The sequence below is a fragment of the Canis lupus genome, chromosome 11, assembly GCF_011100685.1.
Source record: "Canis lupus familiaris isolate Mischka breed German Shepherd chromosome 11, alternate assembly UU_Cfam_GSD_1.0, whole genome shotgun sequence".
In the NCBI taxonomy this organism is placed as follows: Eukaryota; Metazoa; Chordata; class Mammalia; order Carnivora; family Canidae; genus Canis; species Canis lupus.
In genome coordinates, this window is record NC_049232.1 from 71,168,030 (window position 1) to 71,188,269 (window position 20,240).

Consider the following 20,240-nt stretch of genomic DNA (forward strand, 5'->3'; position numbering starts at 1 on the left):
CACTCATTCATAATGCCACCGACATGACAATTTGGATGAAACCCAAATCCATGTTCCCAGGGATGCTTTATTATAAAACTCATATTCACATTGTATTTGGTGTGATCACAACTACTGGAGCTACAGCATGAGGCAGCTCCATTAATATGACTTTGATAAAATCAAAGATGGAAGAAATCAAAACCCCTTATCAGAAACCCAAGGGGTCTCAAGGAGTTATTACATCTGCTGGATGGGAAAAAAATGACAGAGATATTAATGTATTAATGCAGCTCTCAAACTTCTGTTGATTGATCACAGAATTCTCATTAAGAATATTAATACTTGGCCTCCACTCCTCGAGAATGTGATTCACTATTTCTAAGGCGCACCAGCCCAAATGACCTAAATGCAGATGACCTACAGGCCACAGCTAAAAAAAAAAAAAAAAAAAAAAAAAGAGCTGAATTCAGTAAGTTTAGACACAAACCTAGTCTACATCTTCACTGTGTACTTAGCAGGGAAAAAAAGCCAGTCACTACTGGCCTTGAGAAGACTAGACAAAGAAAGGGGCGATATTTACCAAGGGTTTGGATACAGGCTGCAGGATTTATTGTTCATGCCAACTGGGGTCTGGACAAGTGCTACACTGTGCTGACCTTTACCTATAATGGGAAGTAAGCATCAGGTATAACACAAATGCAGAATTTATTTTCTTTCTGAAGACGAGTTTCATTTCTCAGGTCCCTTCTTCAGGCTTCAGCACCACAGACAGCCCAACATCCATGGTTGGATGAGTGCTCTAAGGGCTGGCAGGCTGGCAGCTCAGGTAAGGTTTCTGAGGAAGGTGAGAGACATGAGAACTGTCTTGGCCTTGATCCTTGGGTGGCTTTGTCTCAATGGAGTCTTTCCCATTTAATGGGGGCTGCTTTCATCCTGATAGGCCTTGTTATGATGTTGTTTATAACTCAGCCAGTAGCTGTAGGTGGGGGCCAATATTATGGTGTGTGTGTGTGTGTGTGTGTGTGTGTGTGTGGTGTGTATGTATGTGTATGTGTTGATAAAATCAAAGATGGAAGAAACCAAAGCCCCTTATCAGAAACCATATATATATATATATATATATATATATATATATAACCATATATATGTAATATATATAAAATATTGCTTACTGTATTTATGCTATGTATCAATGCATTTACAAATATTAATGCCAACTGATAATAAAGGTTCAGGAAAATAGACACCAGCATCACTTCCCCTCTTGCCTTCCTGTATAACACTCTAGGATCTCCAGAAATCAGAGCTGGAAACCCCACTAGTCCAATTCATATAAATTGTTCTTTGTCAGGCCCTGCCCGACCTCCATAGAAAACTGGATTCCACCCTTTTTCAAGTCCTAGTTTTCTTATCTGTGAAATGAATTTAATAAAGATCACTTTGGAGAGCTGGCGGGGGAATGGAATGTGCAACACACACAGATTATCCACCCACAGGAGGCACTGGGATCATGCTGGGAAAGGTCTGCTTGCCGAGAACTACTGGACAGTTATGCACCTGACTTTAAGTATTCATTGCTCTCAGGATTCCTGTTGATCCCCAAAAGAATCATAGTAGAATCTGTTAGATTCTATTAGAATCTATCAGAATAGAAGGATCTCATCTATTTAATTTATTTTGCCTTCTTGTTCTGATGTGTCCCAGCTTCTAATGTCTCTTCCTTTATGCATCATTTTAGGGATAATAGTAATAACTGTTGCTATTTATTGAGCAATAATAATGTTTTAGATCTTTTACTGGTATTTTATTCACATGATGTTATTCAATCTTTTCAAAATAATCTCCATTTTACAGATGAGAAAAATTGAGACTCAGGAAGGTTAACTGACTCTCCTATATTTTACAGCAATAAAATAAGGAAACTGAGATTTGAACCCAAACAGACTCATTTTAAAGGACACATTCCTAACCAAAACAATGCAAAATGTAGGGAAAGGGGGTTCCATTTAACCTTGAGATGAGACCTTTTGGGCTAGCTCCCCTAGCGGTGCCTGCCATATTTGAACTCTCCAGTACTTGTACACTCCATGGTCAGTTTCAATTATCCTTGATCTCTATGTAATTCCTGCTTTAGTTTTCCTAGACTCAGTCTCCCCTTTCTTTATTGAGATCTAATAGAAGATTTCCCATGCAACCAATCTTAAGTCTGCTTTAATTCAGGTTCTGTTCATTCATTCAACACATATTTACTGGGCATCTACCAGGCAGTGTGCTTGTTATCAGGGATATGATATCTCTCCCAGAGGCCACAACTCCTGCCCTCACAGGGTTTCCATTCTAGAGGTAGAAACAGATAACTGTACAGGAAGTTGTAAAGTTTTTAATTTATGACAGAGGACAGAATAAGGACCACTGAGAAAGGGGCCTCTCTTAATTCATCACATTTTTGTCTATCCTTCTGAGCCATCACAACAATTTTGGAGTTTTCTTGGGGGAATCCCTTGATTTTGCAATTTACCAACTATATGTTATCTGAAAATCTGATAAATATGGAATTGTAGGTTTAACAATAACCCAATAAGATAGGCATTGTTATTATACTTATATTGTAGATGCAGACTGAGGCTCAGAGAGTAAGTCATTCACTTAGCTATAGACACAGAAGATAACAGATTCAGCTATTTGAATTCATATTTGTATTGTTCTATAACCTCTGCTCTTAGCCACTAAAGTATTTACCATGACCCTGAGCAGGTTACTTAGACTCTTAGGAGCTCTATTTTTACATGCATGAAAATATTCAAAATTTGAATGTTGCTAAGGCCTATCATTCTACAGTTAAAGAGCAGAGACTATTGAAGCTAAAATAAGGTCACATGCTTTCAACAGTGGCCAAAATTTGTCCTTTTGGTTTTTCCAAACTCATTGTTCATCACTCTTAGTCTTTCATCTCTATATGCCAACCACATCCAGGCTCTGGTAATTCTTCCAATCCCAATCTTCATGAGCCTCTATGACTTAGATGCTTCTGTAAGTTCAATTCCTTTTGCCTCCCTCCACTACCCCTTTGTTATCTCATACTCAACATTTTTGCCTGTTATACATGCGCATGTGATTTGACAGGAATGTACCAGAAGTATTGTGCTTAGGACAGAAAATCAACTGCATGTATATAAAATGAGAAAAACTAAACTTATTTGCAGTTCAGATGAAAGAGGCTCAATCACATGGTGAAGTGGGAGCAATCACAGGATGCATTAATAGAAGCCTGAATGTTACAGAGAAAGGAAGTAGAAGTTCTGCTTTGGATAAAATATACTAAAGGGATTGGTGCTATGTTCTGAACATGAACTTACAAATTAAACACAAAAGTGAGTTACAGTGAGATAAATCTAACAAATACTGAGCAAGGATCTCAAAAACATCCAAGACATCCAGCTGGAAAAATCTCTAAAAAATTAATGGTGCTAATATGGTGCAAGAAGTCAGATGGGTGGTTGGTTACCTCTGGGAGGGCTTTCATGGGGAGGGAGCATAAGGAAGTTGTAGATACTGGGAATATCTTATTGTTTGATCTTGGTGGACTCTTATGGAAAAATTTATTAAGCTGCATACTTCATATGTCTTCTTCATTGTATTTATGATAACTTTTAATACACTTAAACACAGTAGTACCAAGCACTTGGACAAGCATTTGGGGAAATAGGTGCCACCGCATCCTGTTGGAGTATATAAAGTGGAACAGATTTCTGAAGGGCACTTTAACAATAGCTATCAAGCACCTTAATCAATTTCTTGGGCCATGCTTTGCAAATGATTATAGTGGCTACAGTGTCTCATTAATTCAAATTAATTGGGTGAAGAGTAGGATATAACATTTACAGGGAATGAGATATGAGTATTCTCCAGGATATTTGGGAAATTCCAACAAAGCTCATATGATCTTGTTTGTCATGTTTTTTAATTAGCAAATAGTATTTGGGGGTGGATATTTTTAGTTAGGAATAGATTCATAAGCAATAAGAAAGAGTAGGTTCTCTAGAGTAGCTCAATCTTTCTGCACTCACATTTGAATTCTTCCTCTATTTAACAAAATTTAACCTTGCCCATGGCAAAGAGCAGTCTGTGGTTCCGTTGAGATAATCCAGGATTCCAAGTCATAAGGGCTTCTTTCAAGCCCTTTAGATGCTCCCCCCTCTTTTTTAAATAATCTAATTGTGTGCCATTTGTGGAGGACATTTGACCAGATGGGTGCAAGGTGATGAGCAGGTATGGGGCATCTTTTATTCTTGATTCTTACCATCTGCAATGAAGTGCTCAGGCACGTGCAGAGTCACCTTCACGGTGAGTGGACAGGACATCTGAGTGCCACACACCATGGCCAGGATGCAGGAGCTCACAGCAATCAACGTCAAGGCTGTCTTGTTCACTGGGCTTTTCAGCAAACCTAATAACAAAAATATACACAAAGATACATAAGTTCATGAGGTGATAAAATAGGAATAGCACGGAATTTGGGAATCTTCCTATTTTCCAAATGGAAAGCTGGGGAAGGAAACCATTTTTTCCAACTTCTGTGCTTGTCATGACATAGCAGCCTTTTTTGGGTCTCAACTTCACTCTCTAGAAAATGGGCTTATTATACCCTTCAGTGTAGATGAAAGAAACAAGCCTCATGAAAACTGTGCAATTCCCCTTCCTCCCTTCCTAATTAGCCTGGTCATCATTGATAATTATTTAAATGATATTAAATTCTCTACTGGCTTTAGCAGCAAGTAGGAGGGAAGTGAGAAGTGCTGAATTCATAGAGCCTAGAGGAATGAGCATGGGCTCTGGAGTTTGACAACCATAGCTTCAACTTTGGGCTTTAGCCCTCAATGGGTGTGTCGTGAGCTGTTTCATTCTGTGAACCCCAGTTTCCATATGTGTATGATGAGGATAGTAAGAAACAGCTCACAGTTTGTGGTGATGATTACTCCGCATGGTGTGTACACACAATGTCAACTAACTGGGTTTCACAGAATGGTGGAAGCTAATCAGTTTAAATTAATTTCACAGGTTTGTTTTTTTTTTAATTTTTATTTATTTATGATAGTCACAGAGAGAGAGAGAGGCGCAGAGACACAGGCAGAGGGAGAAGCAGGCTCCATGCACCGGGAGCCCGACGTGGGATTCGATCCCGGGTCTCCAGGATCGCGCCCTGGGCCAAAGGCAGGCGCCAAACCGCTGCGCCACCCAGGGATCCCAATTTCACAGGTTTTTAGTGAGCGCCTGCTATATAGACACACACAGAGCAGGAATAGAATAGTTTCTGCTCTTCGGGAGCTTCCAGGGTAGGGGGCAAAGGCAGGCTTATCCACAGCTAGTTACAATTCAAGGTAAGTTGTATGAAGAACTAATAGAGAGGGCACAGGATGGGGAGGGGAGTTTTTGCTCAGGAAAATTAAAGACAATTTAATGGATACAGTAGAATGAGTAGATTGGATTTGCATGGCCAGCAGAGCATTGGGCCAGCAAAGAAAGTCTGTGGACTGTGTCCTAACTAAGCCCCCACTGGGTCTCATTCTTTAAATTCTGCTATTCACATCTACTTTCAAGGTTTTGATTACTATTTTTAGAGCAATGGCTCCCAAATTTCTATCACCCACTAGGCTCTTCTTTTGAGCAAATCTTTATGCCCAAACCTCCCAGACCTCTCCCTCTGGAAGTCCCAAGGGCATGACATAAACATGTTTGAAACTGGACATGTCATCTTCTCTTTAAACCTTTACTGCCTCATCTACTTCCCTCTTCTGCTCCTCCTCCTCCTCCTCCCCACTCCCCAACTTATTGAGAACACCACCATTAAAACTGGCCAGAAGCTTAGATTCCCTTCACTCTTCCGGCTTCTTCCTTTATAGCATCTGTACAATCACGCAGTCCTATTTATTCTACGTCCTTAGTAGGTTCACCTCTTTCCCCTCCTCTCTTCTATTGTCCGTTTGCTTGTAGAATGAGTGAGCTATAGGCACATTGTCCCACCTCATTCCCTGCTGGAACCCCTTGACCTGTCTTATAGCATCTGGATACAGGATGCTGTCCATGCTCATTAACCTGGCATCTGATGCCTTTCACGGTGGGCCTCTGCACCCACACCTCCTGTTGTCCTCCCTTACCTGGCCAGGTGTGGGCAGGGCTGCATAACTGCAGTGCCATCCCAGTCAACACTTCATCGTGCTAACATTACCATAGGTATTATTTGTTTTGCATAGAAATCCACTTGTTTCCTTGACCCTCATTGCTCATTGAGATTAACCTCAAATGTAAATTGCTCTCCCTCTAGGCAAACAGCCTGCATGTGTTGTGTCTCTCAAAATATCTTGTTCAAACACTAGATTCTAGTAACTAGACAGTAAACTCCTCGAGGACAGGCACCAAGTCCTTTGTGTACCACTGTATTCCAATGCCTATCACTGTGTCTGGAACATGATAGATTCTCAGTAAACACATCTGCACTTCCAGGGATGAGAGTAACATATTAGTAAGCAGACGCAGGTGGTGACCAATCAAAAAGTACGCCAACCATAAACAAGCAACACTGCCAGATGGTGAATCCTAATACAGTAGGAAGCCTCATGGACAGCTGACTTTGGATTTTTCATATGGGTATTTATTTTTCTTAATAAACAGTGAGCTTCTTGAAGGAAGGGATCCCATCTTCACCATCTTTATATCTCTCACACTAAGCTCAGTGCCTGGAACCTAGAAGTTCCTTAACTTAAGAATAGCGTGCTTATCTTTATTGCTAGTCCTAGGACAAGGCATAGCTTATGGTACAGACTATTTATTTGTGGTTGCTGTATTTACTAATTGTTGGATATCTATTAAATGGAATAGCAATAAAAATTTAAAAGTTGGTCCTGGTGTCAGGTAGATAGGAAATTCCTAAGCCTAAAATGGCTACAAAAATAAAGGGGGGAATGTATTTTCTCTCTCTTCTGGGAGCCACAGAAAGCTATTCCAAACTCTGAAATATAAATGCTTTAGTGACTAACTAATATAAGCAACCTAACATCGACATTGTCTCTTACAAAGGGTATGGACTAGGAGTTGGTGCTTTGCACAAATCTTTCTTCAAAAAGTCAACATATTACCCCAAGCCTAGATACTCAATAAAACCCCCCAAAATAGCAGTCAGCAGCAGCGCTGAGTTTCCACTCGAGATTCTATGGAGTCTGTTCTGAGGGGACGAACATGTAAGGATGAGTCCAGCATGAACATAATCTTGGGACAGTGACCCAGAGAGTGAGATGTGGGAGGTAGAGGCTCTAGGCACTGGGGAGGCAGATGCCCTGGATGGAGAACAGCCCCTGTGGGGCTCCTGGAATGCATCTCCCAGACACAGCCCACACAGCAGCAGAGGCAGATGTGACCAAGACATTCTTTTCACTAATTAACCAACTACCAGAAATGCCACCCAGGCTCCATGGGAAGAAGGCAGAGGGGCAGGTATGGGATTGTTCACACTGTCTCGCTGGACTCACGCTGGCCTGACTGTCCTATGTCCTATGTCATTTAAACCTTCACAGTAATCAACACTCAATAAGAATCAGTGGGGGAGGGAGTCAAGTTGCATCAGCTTATGGCCTCTCAGTTTTCGCCTCTGGAAAATAAGAACAAGACAGCATATCCTTTAATGGTATGGTGGGAACTAAATGAGACAGCAAATGCCAAACGCCTAGCACAGTTTTTGGCACATGGCAGACCCTTGGTAAATGATCATTTCCAAGCTGAGTATCAGTATTTATCTAATCATCGATGGCAGAAACCAGGACGCATTGAGTTCTGTGTCCAGCACATTATCAGAACATATCAGGAACTGACTTGCTCTTTAAGGAACTGAAGACAAAAAGAGTGGATAGTAAGGGAGAGTCAGATGAAGAGGGAGGGAGTGGAGGGGAGAATGTGAATGAACAGTGTCCTGGGGCAGCCATTTATTCAGCCGAATGCCTGAATCACCATGGTTGTCTCTGAAGTCCGGGAAGAAGAAAACATGCAGGTCAAGACTGCACTTAGGCCAGATGCCTGTGGAGCCGTCCATGGGGCTTGGGGAGTTTCCATGGCAACTGTATCTGGCAGAAACTTCACAGTGGAACTCAAACAGAGGTGACTTCTTCAGAGGTCCTGGCCCAGGGAACTGATCATCAGCATTTAGCTCAGAGTAGGAGCTGTTGACAGCGGCAAGGTAGAAACTACCTCTCCCAAAAAACCCACCTCCTTCTCCTCCAGGCTCGTATGGCATCGTAGGAAGCAGAGACAGGGAAGAGAACCTCCATTTGTGGAATGCCTGCCGTGATCCAGGCTCTACACCTAGCCCTTACGTCTACCTTTCCATCTGCCCATCCGTCCACCCACCCACCCATTCACCCACCTACCTACCCACCCACCCATCCATCCATCCAACCGACTTTTATTGAACATCACTTCTTTCTCTATATTGTTCTAGGCAAAGAGGAAATTATAGTGAACAAAGCCAAAGTTCTTGAAGCTTACATTTTAGTAGAGTGGAATTACCTCCTTTAATCCTTACAATGAACTGTTACTACTATCCCCATTTTACACATGAACAGAAGAAAATAACAACCATATGATTCTCAGGTCACTCAACTTGTACATGGCAGAGGAGAGATGAGAACCAGTTCTTTCCATCCTCTCCCCCATATCACATTATCTTCCACCTCACTCCAGAACAAAGGTCACACAGTGGCATCATGTAGTTGCAGAAAGAGCATAGCCTCTGAAGCTAGATATGGCTGTGTTCAAGTCCCGGCTTAACCACAGAATCTCCATGGGATGCTTGCCATTCAATCTAGCCCTAATAAGACAAAATATTCCCGTCTGAAAAACAGAAAGGGTGTTCTTCTTTCAGAGCTGATTGGAAGACAAAAGATAGCAAATGCGATTGGAAAAAAAAATCAATAAATGGTAGCTCAGATCAATACATGATAGCTCCAGATCGTCACATGAGCGTCGTCAGATGGCTAGGGTCATAGTTATACCTGTTTCACATCCTGGTTCGTAGTTTCCCCTCTCATCACTTGCAAGAGAGAGAGAGAAAGAAAGAGAGAGAGAGAGAGTGCTGTGCTGTAGGAATAGAATTACACCAGGGCGTATTGATTGCTGGAACTGGAGAAAGTTAATAATCTAATTTCCCTTTCATTTCCCCTCCCTCCTACCCCTCAACTCTTCTCATGGCAACAGAGAATGGCATAAAACGCATTGCTGGAGAAATTCGACCGGAAATAACTCAGTATTGTTGATCCACACGCTGCCTATAATTTGGGGTTTGATTGATTCTCAGTTTGGAGATGCCAGGTTGAGGGAGGAAAATCACATTTAAGCTAAATTTGGAATTGAATCAATCACATTTTACAATGAAGAAAATAGATCTAACCCCATCAGACCACTGTGTGCAGAAAACTTAAAGCTGCCATACTCCTATTGATCCCTTCCTCCTGATATATCTCTGGGGGACAGGAGACTAAGTCCTCAGCTGAGAAATCATTTCTTCCTTCAAATGGCATATGGGGTCAGGGTCAGGAGCGAGGATCTTAGGAGGCCAGGACATTAGAGCGGAGGAGCTGAAAAGGTAGAAAAGCCACCTAGGATAGGAGGGAGAGGCTGGATTTGGGTTTTAAACATAGAGATTTAAATTCAGACTCTCCCATTTCACTGTTAAATTGTGGCAAGTTACCTACACTCTCAGGGGCTCAGTGTTCTGGTCTATGAAATGGTGATTACAACCCATAACTGGTGGAGAAGCTGTTTAGATGAAATGAGAGATCGTTAAGTGCAATGCTAAGCACACACATCGTATTTTTCCTTTCTTCTCAGTTCTCCAAATCCCTGCTGCTTACAGAGATCAGCAGGACAGAAGGCTCTTTGTCTCAGGCTGGACTTCTGGCTCTTACACTTAGCTGCTGGCCCCCATGGGCAAGTCACCTCACTCCTCTAAACCTCAATGACCTTACCTGAGAATGAGCTCATTCAATAAGTAGTTACTTGATGTGCATCTACTACGTCCCAGACCTCCTATCTTGTGCCCTCCTCTTATTTCCAGGGTTTATAAGAGTGTCTGAATGTGTTAGTCGCTCAATAAACATCGATTTGATGAATGAGTAAATGAATGAATGAATGCTTCACTATTCTACCTATTCTATGCTATTCACTATTCTATGCTTCCATTCTACCCACGGGTTGTCAGTACTGAACTACTGCTACTGCTCCTTCTCCAGTCAAATGCATTCATTCACTCTCTTTGGCAACGACTGGTCTCCCCGCCACCACCACCTCTCCAGGCAGAAATCATATGAAAGGCCGTTGAGAGGCTGCTAATCCTGCTACATGTCAGGGCGAGCACGTGCATCCAGGTGCTCCCCACTAACCTCACTGAATGCCTCATGAGATCCCTGCCATCCCTGAGCTCCAGCACCTCTGTGCTTCCTCGTGTATTTCTGGAAACTAAAATTGGGACACATCCTCTGACAAGTGCAAGTGTCACACTGGCGGCCAGAGGAAAGAATCCTTAAAACCGTGACTCTCGGGACTCTATGGAAGGGGGCTCCCTATCCTCAGCCTGCCTCATGGCTGGAGAGTGCACATACTACTTTAGTGTGAGGTGTCAGCGGAGGGGGGGTGGTGGGACCAATCGTTTCCTCCCCTCGGTCCCTGTTTTGCCCCCCTGGAGCCAAGTCTCTCCTCATCTCCTTCTATCTTGGTCATGAACTAGTTTCTTGCATTCTCTGGCTCTTTGACCTTGGCACTCTCAAATCCACAGTACCCTTTCCATCATTTGCAGTGTTCCCAATCTTCCATCTTCCATAAGGTCATCCTTTGTAAGCCTGTGCAGGGGCGTCTGGGGTGCTCAGTCAGTTACGTGTCTGCCTTCGGCTCAGGTCGTGACCTCAGGGTCCTGGAGTCGCGTCCCATGTCAGGCTCCCTGCCCAGAGGGGAGTCTGCTTCTTCCTCTGTCCCTCACCCTTGCTCATGCTCTCTCTCTCTCACACACTCGTGCTCTGTCTCTCAAATAAATAAATAAAATCTTAAGAAAATATGTAAGTCTGTGCAAGCGTTCATCTAGCCTCGCATACCTAGAGAGACAGCAAACTCAATCCCCGTGAAGCAGCAATTCCCCTCTCAGGCAGTTGTACTCACAGCCCTGGACACTCACTCTACAAGCCAGCTTCTGCTGCCCAGGCCAAATAAGAAGCCTCTAATACCTCCTCTTTGGGGGCAGCTATGTAGTTAGTGAAAGGTGGTAGTTAGGTTGTCTTGAGTCTTCTTTCTTCTAAACCAAACACTGCTAGTTTGACTTTATTTCTCCAAATTCATATTTTGCATAGATTTTCTTTTTTTTTTACAATGACTTTCCTAGCAGAGAATATCACCACTGCCACCATCACTGTCATCAGTTACCATCACCATCAGCATCACTATTATTTATGAAAACATTTACGTGCCAGACAATATAACGAAACATTTTTCACAGGGTACTTAATCTTTACAGAAACTTCATGAGGTGCTATTATCACTCATATTTTACACATGAGGAAACTAAGCTCACCACTCAGCGAGGGCCAGGCAGCTCAAAGTTTATGAAATGAAAAACCATTTGACTTTAGAAGTTCTTAGCCACTACCTCCATAACTTTTTTTTTTATCAACATGCCAGATATGGCTTGAAAAATTAACCCTAACTATCAAGCTGCTTATAGACCTTAGCTTACCCTGGAGCCCATGGGGACTACAATTGGGTGTTGACCTCAGGTCTTCAAGGGAGCTTCTCCACATCACCTGAGGGAATGTTACAAGGAGACTGGACAGTGAAGGGGCAGGTAGGATGGCTCTTTCTGTTCCTTTCTGAGCTGCAGAAGATATTACATGGCCTTGACTAGTTCAGCGGACTCCTGTGAGGCCAGTGGGCAAACAACTCTGGCTGGCTCTGCTCCATGGATAAAGCTTGGATTGTGGCACCCTATTGATGATAAAGCCACAGGTGGCAGTTGCAGAACGAGGCTCTTGGGGTCTCTCTATGGCAGCTGCAGACGGCTGGGCCTGGAAGTACGGACGTAACTTTAAGGTGATGACAGTGGAGACCTAACAATGGTGTTGGTGACAAAGATGGCACCGGTGGCACCACATTTTTCCACTGCTTATTAATTTACAAATTATTCCCAAATACCTCACTCACTTTTCACCAAAATTCCATGCCGTAAGCATTGCGACTATTCCACTATAGAAATGAGCCTGAGACTTAATGGTGAACTCATGCTTAGACATCAGAGGAATAACTGGGCCTGGGAGCCACATCTGACCCACAGCCTAGTGCCTTTTTCAGGACACTATACCCAGGTCTCAATGGCGAGGTGTGGAGGCAAGATGAGAACCTGTGCCCCCACCCATGGGCCTACTGTCCACACCTAAATGTCTTGAAGAGCCACAGCTGTATTTCTCATCAAACAAAATATATCTTGAAAACAAAATTTCCATTTTCAAGGAATTCTGGGCCGTGCCACATTCTATATTCACCTCCTGAAGTCCTAGAGTACGTACATTTACGTATCTGGTATTAAAATCTCTGAACAGGCCTGTACTGCATTCTCTTTAGCAGAATTTAACCTGATGTTTTCCAAAACTATTAATATATTATGGAGCCATTATTCAATGAAACAAAGTAGAAAAAATGAGCCACTGCAAACATGTATACAAAGGTGACTATTATTTACACCTGCAGTTCCCAATAATTAACTGTTTCCCCTATGCCAGGCTCCGTGTTAAAGATTCTAGTTACAATAGTCTCCCAAAGCAGAGGTTACTACCTCTAGCTAAAAATGGAACCCCAAGCCTAATCACTGGGAAAACCGAGGAAACTGTGATGGTCAGTCTTGTCTGACTCCAATGTCTAAATGCGTCTGGTTCCCAAGCGTTAAAAGACAATGGAGTTTTACAGTGACCTAAAAAGATAATCTGCACCCTTATGTTCACGGCAGAATTATTCACTAAAACCAAGACATGAAACAACCTAACTATCCATGGACAGATGTATGTGTGCACATATAGAGGCACATATTCATACATACACAAGTACGATGGAGTATTATTCACCCATCAAAAATGAGAAAGATCCTACGATTTTTGACAACACGGATGGCCTCTGAGGGCATAATGCTAAGTGAAATAGGTCAGAGGAAAGACAAATGCTATATGATCTTATTTATATGTGGAATCTAAAAAAGAACAGAAACTAAAACAAACCCAAGTCGAAGAGATTAACTTTGTGGTTGCCAGAGGCCCAAGGGTGGGAAGGGAGAGGAAAAGGAGGAGGTGGTCAAAATGTACAGACTTGCAGTTATAAGACAAATTAAGTACCAGGAGTGCAACGTGGCACATGATTACTACAGCTAACATTGCAATATGGCACACATCAAAGTTATTAAGAGGGTAAATGGGTTCTCATCATAGTGAAAGCATTCTTTTTCTTTCTCTTTTTTTTTTTGCTTTTTCTTTTCACTGCATTTATAGGAGATGATGGATGCTGACTATATTTATTGCAGTAATCATTTCACAAAATATGTAAGTCAAACCAATATGCGCTGTACACCTTAAACTTCTACAGTGGTGCATGTCAATTATCTCTCAATTGGAAGAAGATTGTTTACAGAAAATGGAATTTCAGAGTCACAGAAAAATATATGCAAAGAAGGAAAATAGCAGGTACAAGGGGCCAGCTTGAAAGGTTAAAGACTGTTCAACTGATATTTAGCAGCCTGATGGAGTGCATTAGGGGAAGGAAAAACACGCTGTCCTCAGTGCATGAAAGTGCAGTGTGCGGGAGAAACTGTGGTGACAATTCTAAGAGCTAAAGTTCCAGAAAGGCTCAGAAATAAATGGGAAAGCAGGAAGGTAAGGTGGCCCTTGATTTCCAGAGCCACAGGTGATCATCAGCTGGTAATGACTTACAAAATAAAAATGTTCTTAAGACCCTGGTGCCTGACCCCTGTCTTCACCCTCTTAGACCCGCCACATTCAGCCCACACCCCTGATGGAACGAGGAGTGGCCAAGAAGAGCGGGGGACCAAGTAGTGGGTGCCGAAGGACAGAGCAAAGAGCAACTGCACGTTTCCATGGCTACTGAGGAAGATGGGACCAATCGTCTCCCATTTCCACGAAAGGCACATTTTTAGCTGCTTTTCCTCAGAGCATGCTGAAAAAGTCAGTATCCTGTCCTCCAAGAAGACATCACTGGATGTTGGTCCAAGGTTTGTGGAAGTAGGAGGCGCGGAACAATGTGTGTTGTATATTTAACATTCACTAGGTCAGCCATGCCGTCCTGTACCTACAAATCTCCCCTGTTCCCTCTATCCGTCGTAAACTCTAGGCGATGCTGCCAGTGTTGATACTTGGAGGAAATGGAAACGCAGAGAGCTTAATTCACTTGCCCAAAGGCTCATAACAAGTTAAGGGCAAGAGGTCATATAACCAACCTATCGACCTCCAAATTCACTGTTTCTTCCACTGCATCACACTGCCTCTAAGGGAAGGGAGTTCCACCAAATCTCCGTGCTCCTCCCTCCTCACACCTTTGTCTTGAGTCTCAGAATGCACCTGGGAAATCATGGGAAACAAGGCTTTGTCTGACGGCCCGTAAACCCCTTGCTGCACTTCGATTTGCCTGCACCTCTCCTTGTGACAAGCTGCACACACTCCACACGGCCGTGTGTTGCTCTTCCTATTTTTATCAACATGTCCAAGGCAGACCTACTTTGTAAGACCAGGGAATTCCCACCTCCTGGAAGTTGCCCTAACTCACAGAAACCTCATGCCCTCTTTAACTCCTGTCACATGTATCATGTGTTCTGAGTCATGGGATCTCAGATTCATGAGGGACTAAGAAGGCTTTGACTCTAATAGATCACACAATACAGGTAGTTCCCTACAGTGCTCTGCCCCATGGTGATCCAACCTGTGTCTGAACATCACCTGAACTGGGAGGTTGTTAGCCCAAAAGAAAACCCATTTCGATGATGATGGATGATGATGATGATGATGATGATGATGATGATGATGATAGTAGTGGTGGTAATCTTTTATTTTTGGAGCACTTACTATGTATGACATGTTGTGCTAAATATTTTAGGTAATTATTTTATTGGATCAATCATAAATTTTTGTTAGCATTTCATTTTTCAAATGAAGAAACTGAGTCTAGCCCAAGGCTAGAAGGCTATTGAGCAGCAAAGCCAGGATTCAAATCCAGATGTAGATCCCAAAGCTCTTAACAATACACTATGAAATCTCCCTTCACTGTTAACCTTCCATAAGTCACCTCCTAGGGCTATAACCAGTTGGACATGTTCCTTTCCTTAAGATCCCATAGTCTCATCTCCATTCCTCCTCTCTCAGGCAGTCCTTTGGTTTTGAAGTTGGAAGGTAGGTTCCTCATACTCTTTTTGCTTCAAACACATTTTCTATCCTTTGATTCCCACATGCAGTAAATAATCATGGAGCCAGAGAGTTGGCTGGAAGAGTGCCTTTAGATTAGTGAGTTGAATTCACTATGGAAATGGTTAGAAAGAGGACAGGAGGAGAGCCCTGACCAGAGTCATGACGTGTAGAGCCAGATCAAGATTCTCTTGGTCCCAGCTCCCACAGCAAGTGTTTCTCAGTTTATCACTTGGGATAGTTGTCATTTATTAACCAGTATCTCCCACCTTAGCCAGGATCTTCTGGAATAGACATCCAGAGTGTAGTGCATCCTACACTCTCTGTCCATGTGACACACTGGCCATAGGATCCCACAAGTGACTGTATATTAGGTGAGCTGAACTAGGATACTTTGGTCAAACATTCAAAATAAACCATGCTCAAGTATTCCCACAAAACAACCTCAACATACTGGTGCAAAGTCTAAAGCATAGTACACTAAGGTCATGGGAAGAATATGGACTTTAGAGTTAGAGAACCTTGGGTTCAGATCCCAGCTCTGCTATTTTCTGGTTGCCCTTTGGTAAGTCTCATTATCCTGATATGTAAAATGTGAATGGCATCTACTCCAGCATCATCAGAAAGATTAAATAGGAAAACGTACACTGCAGAGTACTCAAGAAGAGTAGCCTTCATCATCATCATCATCATGAAATGTAAAACCCGTATATACATAGCCCGGCCTTTATATCCAGGAAACTATCTGAATAAATTCAGGATGACTCAGAAGTGGAAAAATGACTGTAAGCCTGGAAGGATAGTGAGGTTTCAGCAAGAGAAGGTTCAAATGCATGCAGAGCACCTGCTACATGCTAAGCCTCTGCTGGACCCTTTGTACCCATTATTCTATTATTCTGTTTGCTCCTCAAAGCAATCCTTGGAATTCCCATTTTATGGATCAGGGAAGTGAAGCTCAGGGAAGAGAAGTGCTCTGCTCAAGGACACTCACCTCGTAAGCTGCAGAGCTGGAAATGTAACGCGGGTCTATGTGATAATGTGATGACCTACAGGAGCAACTTTGAGATCCAAGGCCCTGGCCCAGGTACCTGACTTGCATTGTTTCACCTAGTCCTTAAACAACCCTTTGGGCTCGGCACCACAATCTCCATTTTACAAATGAGAAAAATGAGGTTCAGGGAGATCCAACACTTGTCCCAAATTACACAGTCTGAGGCACAGCTGGAACTGCACCTTGGTCTCTGTGACCCCAGCATCATCTGCATTCTTCTCGCATCACTGCAGGGCTTATGCAGCATCAGGTCTAGGGTACTAGATGGAGATGTGGTCTGAGAAGCACATTGTCTTCTCGGCGGGGAGTCTCCTTGGCAGCCAAACCCTCTCCCCCTTGCCAAGGAAGGCACTAGGGCCCTGCCTGGGACAGAGGACTCTTTCCTTTCTCAGATGGAGGAGTTTGGCTGCTAAGCACCCGGGGACTTTATTAGAATAAACACACCTGCCTCCAGCTCTTTAAATACAGGGGCATTTTTCCTCAGGTTTTCCAATCCATTGCCTCTTCTTCAGACCACAACATTTCAGTAAAAGCACATTTGCATTGTGTTTAAACAGCCATTTGGAGATAAACAGCTTTGCCTTTAGACCTTTGAGGCGAGAATATAAAGGAGAACAAAAGAAGGAAAAAATGAGCGCAGAGGGAATGTTCCCATGCAGCATGTCTGCCCCAGCACATTTCCATGCAGAGGCCTCTACCCAGTTCAGGCTGACATTTTGGGCTTAAACCTTTCAAGCTTGCTGGTTTAAATGTGCCACCTCCAAAAGAACAATAGTGGTTTTAACCCAAGGGACATGCTAGACTCACAGTCTGTCTTGTCCTTTAGCAGCAAGGAAGTGCCTGGGGCCTGTGCAAAGAGCTGCGTCTGAGGGAACAAGAGAGTAAACCTGAATATTGCTCAGCCATGATGCACTAAGCAACCTTCAGCAAAATCCCTCCCCTCTCTGGACATCTGTCTCCCTGTCTGTAACAGGAGGCAACCCATGCATTCAACAAATATTTCTTAAGGGCCCATTCTGCATTGAGCTCTGTGCTCTAAGCCAGAGTAAAAAGACCAGAACTGCTAAGGGTCTCAATGTCCAGCGGAGGTAGTAGGATCTGAAGAGAATGCAATGCAAGGAGACTGCCGTGGTGCCAGAGGTCAGTGCAGTAGAGGGGATTGGGATCCAGGTTTGGGCATCAGAGGACCATTCCCGAGAGCTGAGGCTTGTAAGATGAGAGTCAGCAGAGCGGAAAGGTGAACAGGTGATCCAGGAGATGTGTGACAGGACATTGCCTAAAAAATGGAGTGGCAGGGACAATGGGACACTGTTGGCAGAGGAGGCCAGAGAGGCCGGGAGGGAGCAGCTTACGTGGCAGTCCACTGCCAGGAGAGTGGGCTTTATCCTAGATGATACTTCATGTATCATCTTTCATGATGATGAAAGGCCAGCCCTCTTGGCTCCCTACTAACCCCAAACACACCTTCAATCATGCACCTGGTCAGCAAAGATGTGGTAGGTATCTCCTAAGCACCAGACGTTGTGTTGGGTGCTGAGGATACTGCAGGGACTTCATGATCTCAAGGAGTGGGACCCAAAGACTTTGTGATAAAGGAAGAGATCTACAAGTACATCTCTGGGGTGGAAAGCAAGAAGAGGCTCTTGGGTTAGAGGGAGAAATCATAATCTGCAAAGACAGCCTATAAGAAAACCAGAGGATGTTCCTACTGGGAGGCAAAGAACATTCTGGCTAGAACACGAGAACCTGAAGCTTGGCCATCTATCATTCTTCAAGTCTACGGACATAAAAAGGCACCAATCGCCTGAAATGAAAGAAAGATCTGGTTTGAAGAAAAGAAAAGAGGGCAGGGGACCAAGGTAGGCTGCTTCCAAAAATGGCTCCAGACGGTCTTGCCTCCTGGAATCCCCAGCCTCGTATAATCCCCTCCCCTACCAACTTGCTTCTCTCACATGGAATACCAAGGAAGTGTGAGATGTCACTTCCACGACCAGGGTACAGAGGGTTGTGACTTCCATCTCGCTCACGCTCTCTCTGCCTCCTCTCTCTTTCTTGCTCTGGTGAAGCCAGATGCCCTTCTGTCAGCTGCCACCTAGAGAGCCCCATACAACAAGGAAGTGAGGGTGGCCTCGGGCTCACAGCCCCTGTGGAACCGAATCCCGCCAACAACCACGTGAGGGAGCTGGGAAGCAGATCCTTCCCCAGTCAAGCCTTGAGAGGGAGGGCACCACAGTCCTGGCTGACAACTTGACCTGAAGTCTCACGACACACCCCAGGCTGGAGGAGCGGGTGCCTGGCGCCAGGGTCCCTGACCCACGGAGTAAATGTCTGTCAAAGCAACAAATAATAAATACATGTTTGTTGAGATAAGAAAGGCATAATATGTGTTTGCTGTTTCAACCTGCACATTTGGGGGCCGTTGGTTACACAGCAATAGGTCACAAGAACCCAGGACCCTACTTAGTGCGTAAATGGGAAAGACGGGAAGTCCCCATTCCCAGAAGGAAACTCAGGGATGTTCAAGTTTAGAAGAGACCCCCACCCCACCCCTTTCACTGGAAAGTTTCCCCATGCACTTGGTGTGTGCCGTGGCCTGGGCAGGCTGCAAGACTCACTGGGGAGACAGTCACAGCCCACACCTGGAGGGACGATGGTCAGAGCGGCGAAAAGGTCCCCAGGAGACACAATGACACTGTACCAGGAAAACTGCTAGGTTGCTTTCCTGAGGATGTCGCAACCCGGTGAGGGCTGAGAAGAAGGGGACACCGAGGGTCCCGGCCAAAACCGGGGCTGGCTTCCTAGGGGATGAAGTCCCTTTTATCTCCATAAAGGCATTTCTGTCTGGGAGATGCTACGTCATGATCACAGAAGAGACGTTGTTGACACGGACGGTTTCCGAGCTCTGCAATCAGACAGAAAAAGCTCGAGACCCAGCTCGATAATTTCTTAACACCGCGAACTTCTGTAGTCATATAAAAGGAAGAGTTAGGAGCACAGTCCTCAGGATCCCAACAGAGCTGGGATCAAGCACCGGCACGGCCCCTTCCTATTTGAAGATCCCGGTACCAGTACTCTGATCTTCCTACGTTTCAATGTGCCCATTTATACAGCAAAAATAATTAAAATACCTGCTTCTCACCAGATTGCTTGGGCTAAAGCAACAAGTGTCCAGCACAGTGGCTGATGATGAGCAAGGCTCAGTTATCGTGAGCTAACATCGCTGGGAAGCTTCCTTAACTTCTTTCCGCCTCGTTACGCATTTCAAGCCCTCAGCACGTTGCCTGGCATATACTGAGCACTCAGTAACTGTCGGCTGCTAGACCTGTTCATGTTATCAGTGGAGGCCCCGAGGCCCAGTGCAGTGTCCTGGCTCCTCCTAGACTAAGGGCTGGCATCCCCGTCACACATCCTTGCATATTTATAAAAATGCTCCGTTCCTCACCCTCAGGGGCACTTGGCTCCTTGTGCTCAGATGGAAGGGCACAGATTATTTCTGCAGGAGGAGCTGTACCGAGGCATCACTCAGGTAGACATGGCAGGGACTCGGTAACAGTGGTTCCCTAAGTAACCGTAACTCAGGTGCTACGCACACCTGGAGCTTCCCTGCATGTGCTGTTAAATTTATGGGGCAGCAATAATAGTAACACCATTAGTGCATATTTATTTATAAAATGCCCACACCTGAACAGCCTGAAGAGTGAAAGTAGAAGCCCTACTAAATTTTATAG

The 20,240-nt window shown here is 44.1% G+C and overlaps 1 protein-coding gene and 1 long non-coding RNA gene across 4 annotated transcripts in view; one reads left to right on the forward strand and one right to left on the reverse strand.

The window, feature by feature from the left end:
- ASTN2 (astrotactin 2) overlaps positions 1-20,240 on the reverse strand; it is an 852,112-nt gene that overhangs the window by 509,479 nt on the left and 322,393 nt on the right. For all 3 annotated transcript variants that reach the window (XM_038553226.1, XM_038553225.1, XM_038553224.1), the window contains one exon: positions 4,283-4,429. In XM_038553226.1, the coding sequence (XP_038409154.1) occupies positions 4,283-4,429 (147 nt within the window). The remainder of the gene's footprint in view (positions 1-4,282; positions 4,430-20,240) is intronic.
- LOC119873988 lies at positions 14,049-18,793 on the forward strand. The gene is made up of 3 exons (XR_005367228.1): positions 14,049-14,278; positions 16,375-16,545; positions 18,579-18,793. It is a non-coding gene; the product is annotated as an uncharacterized LOC119873988 (long non-coding RNA).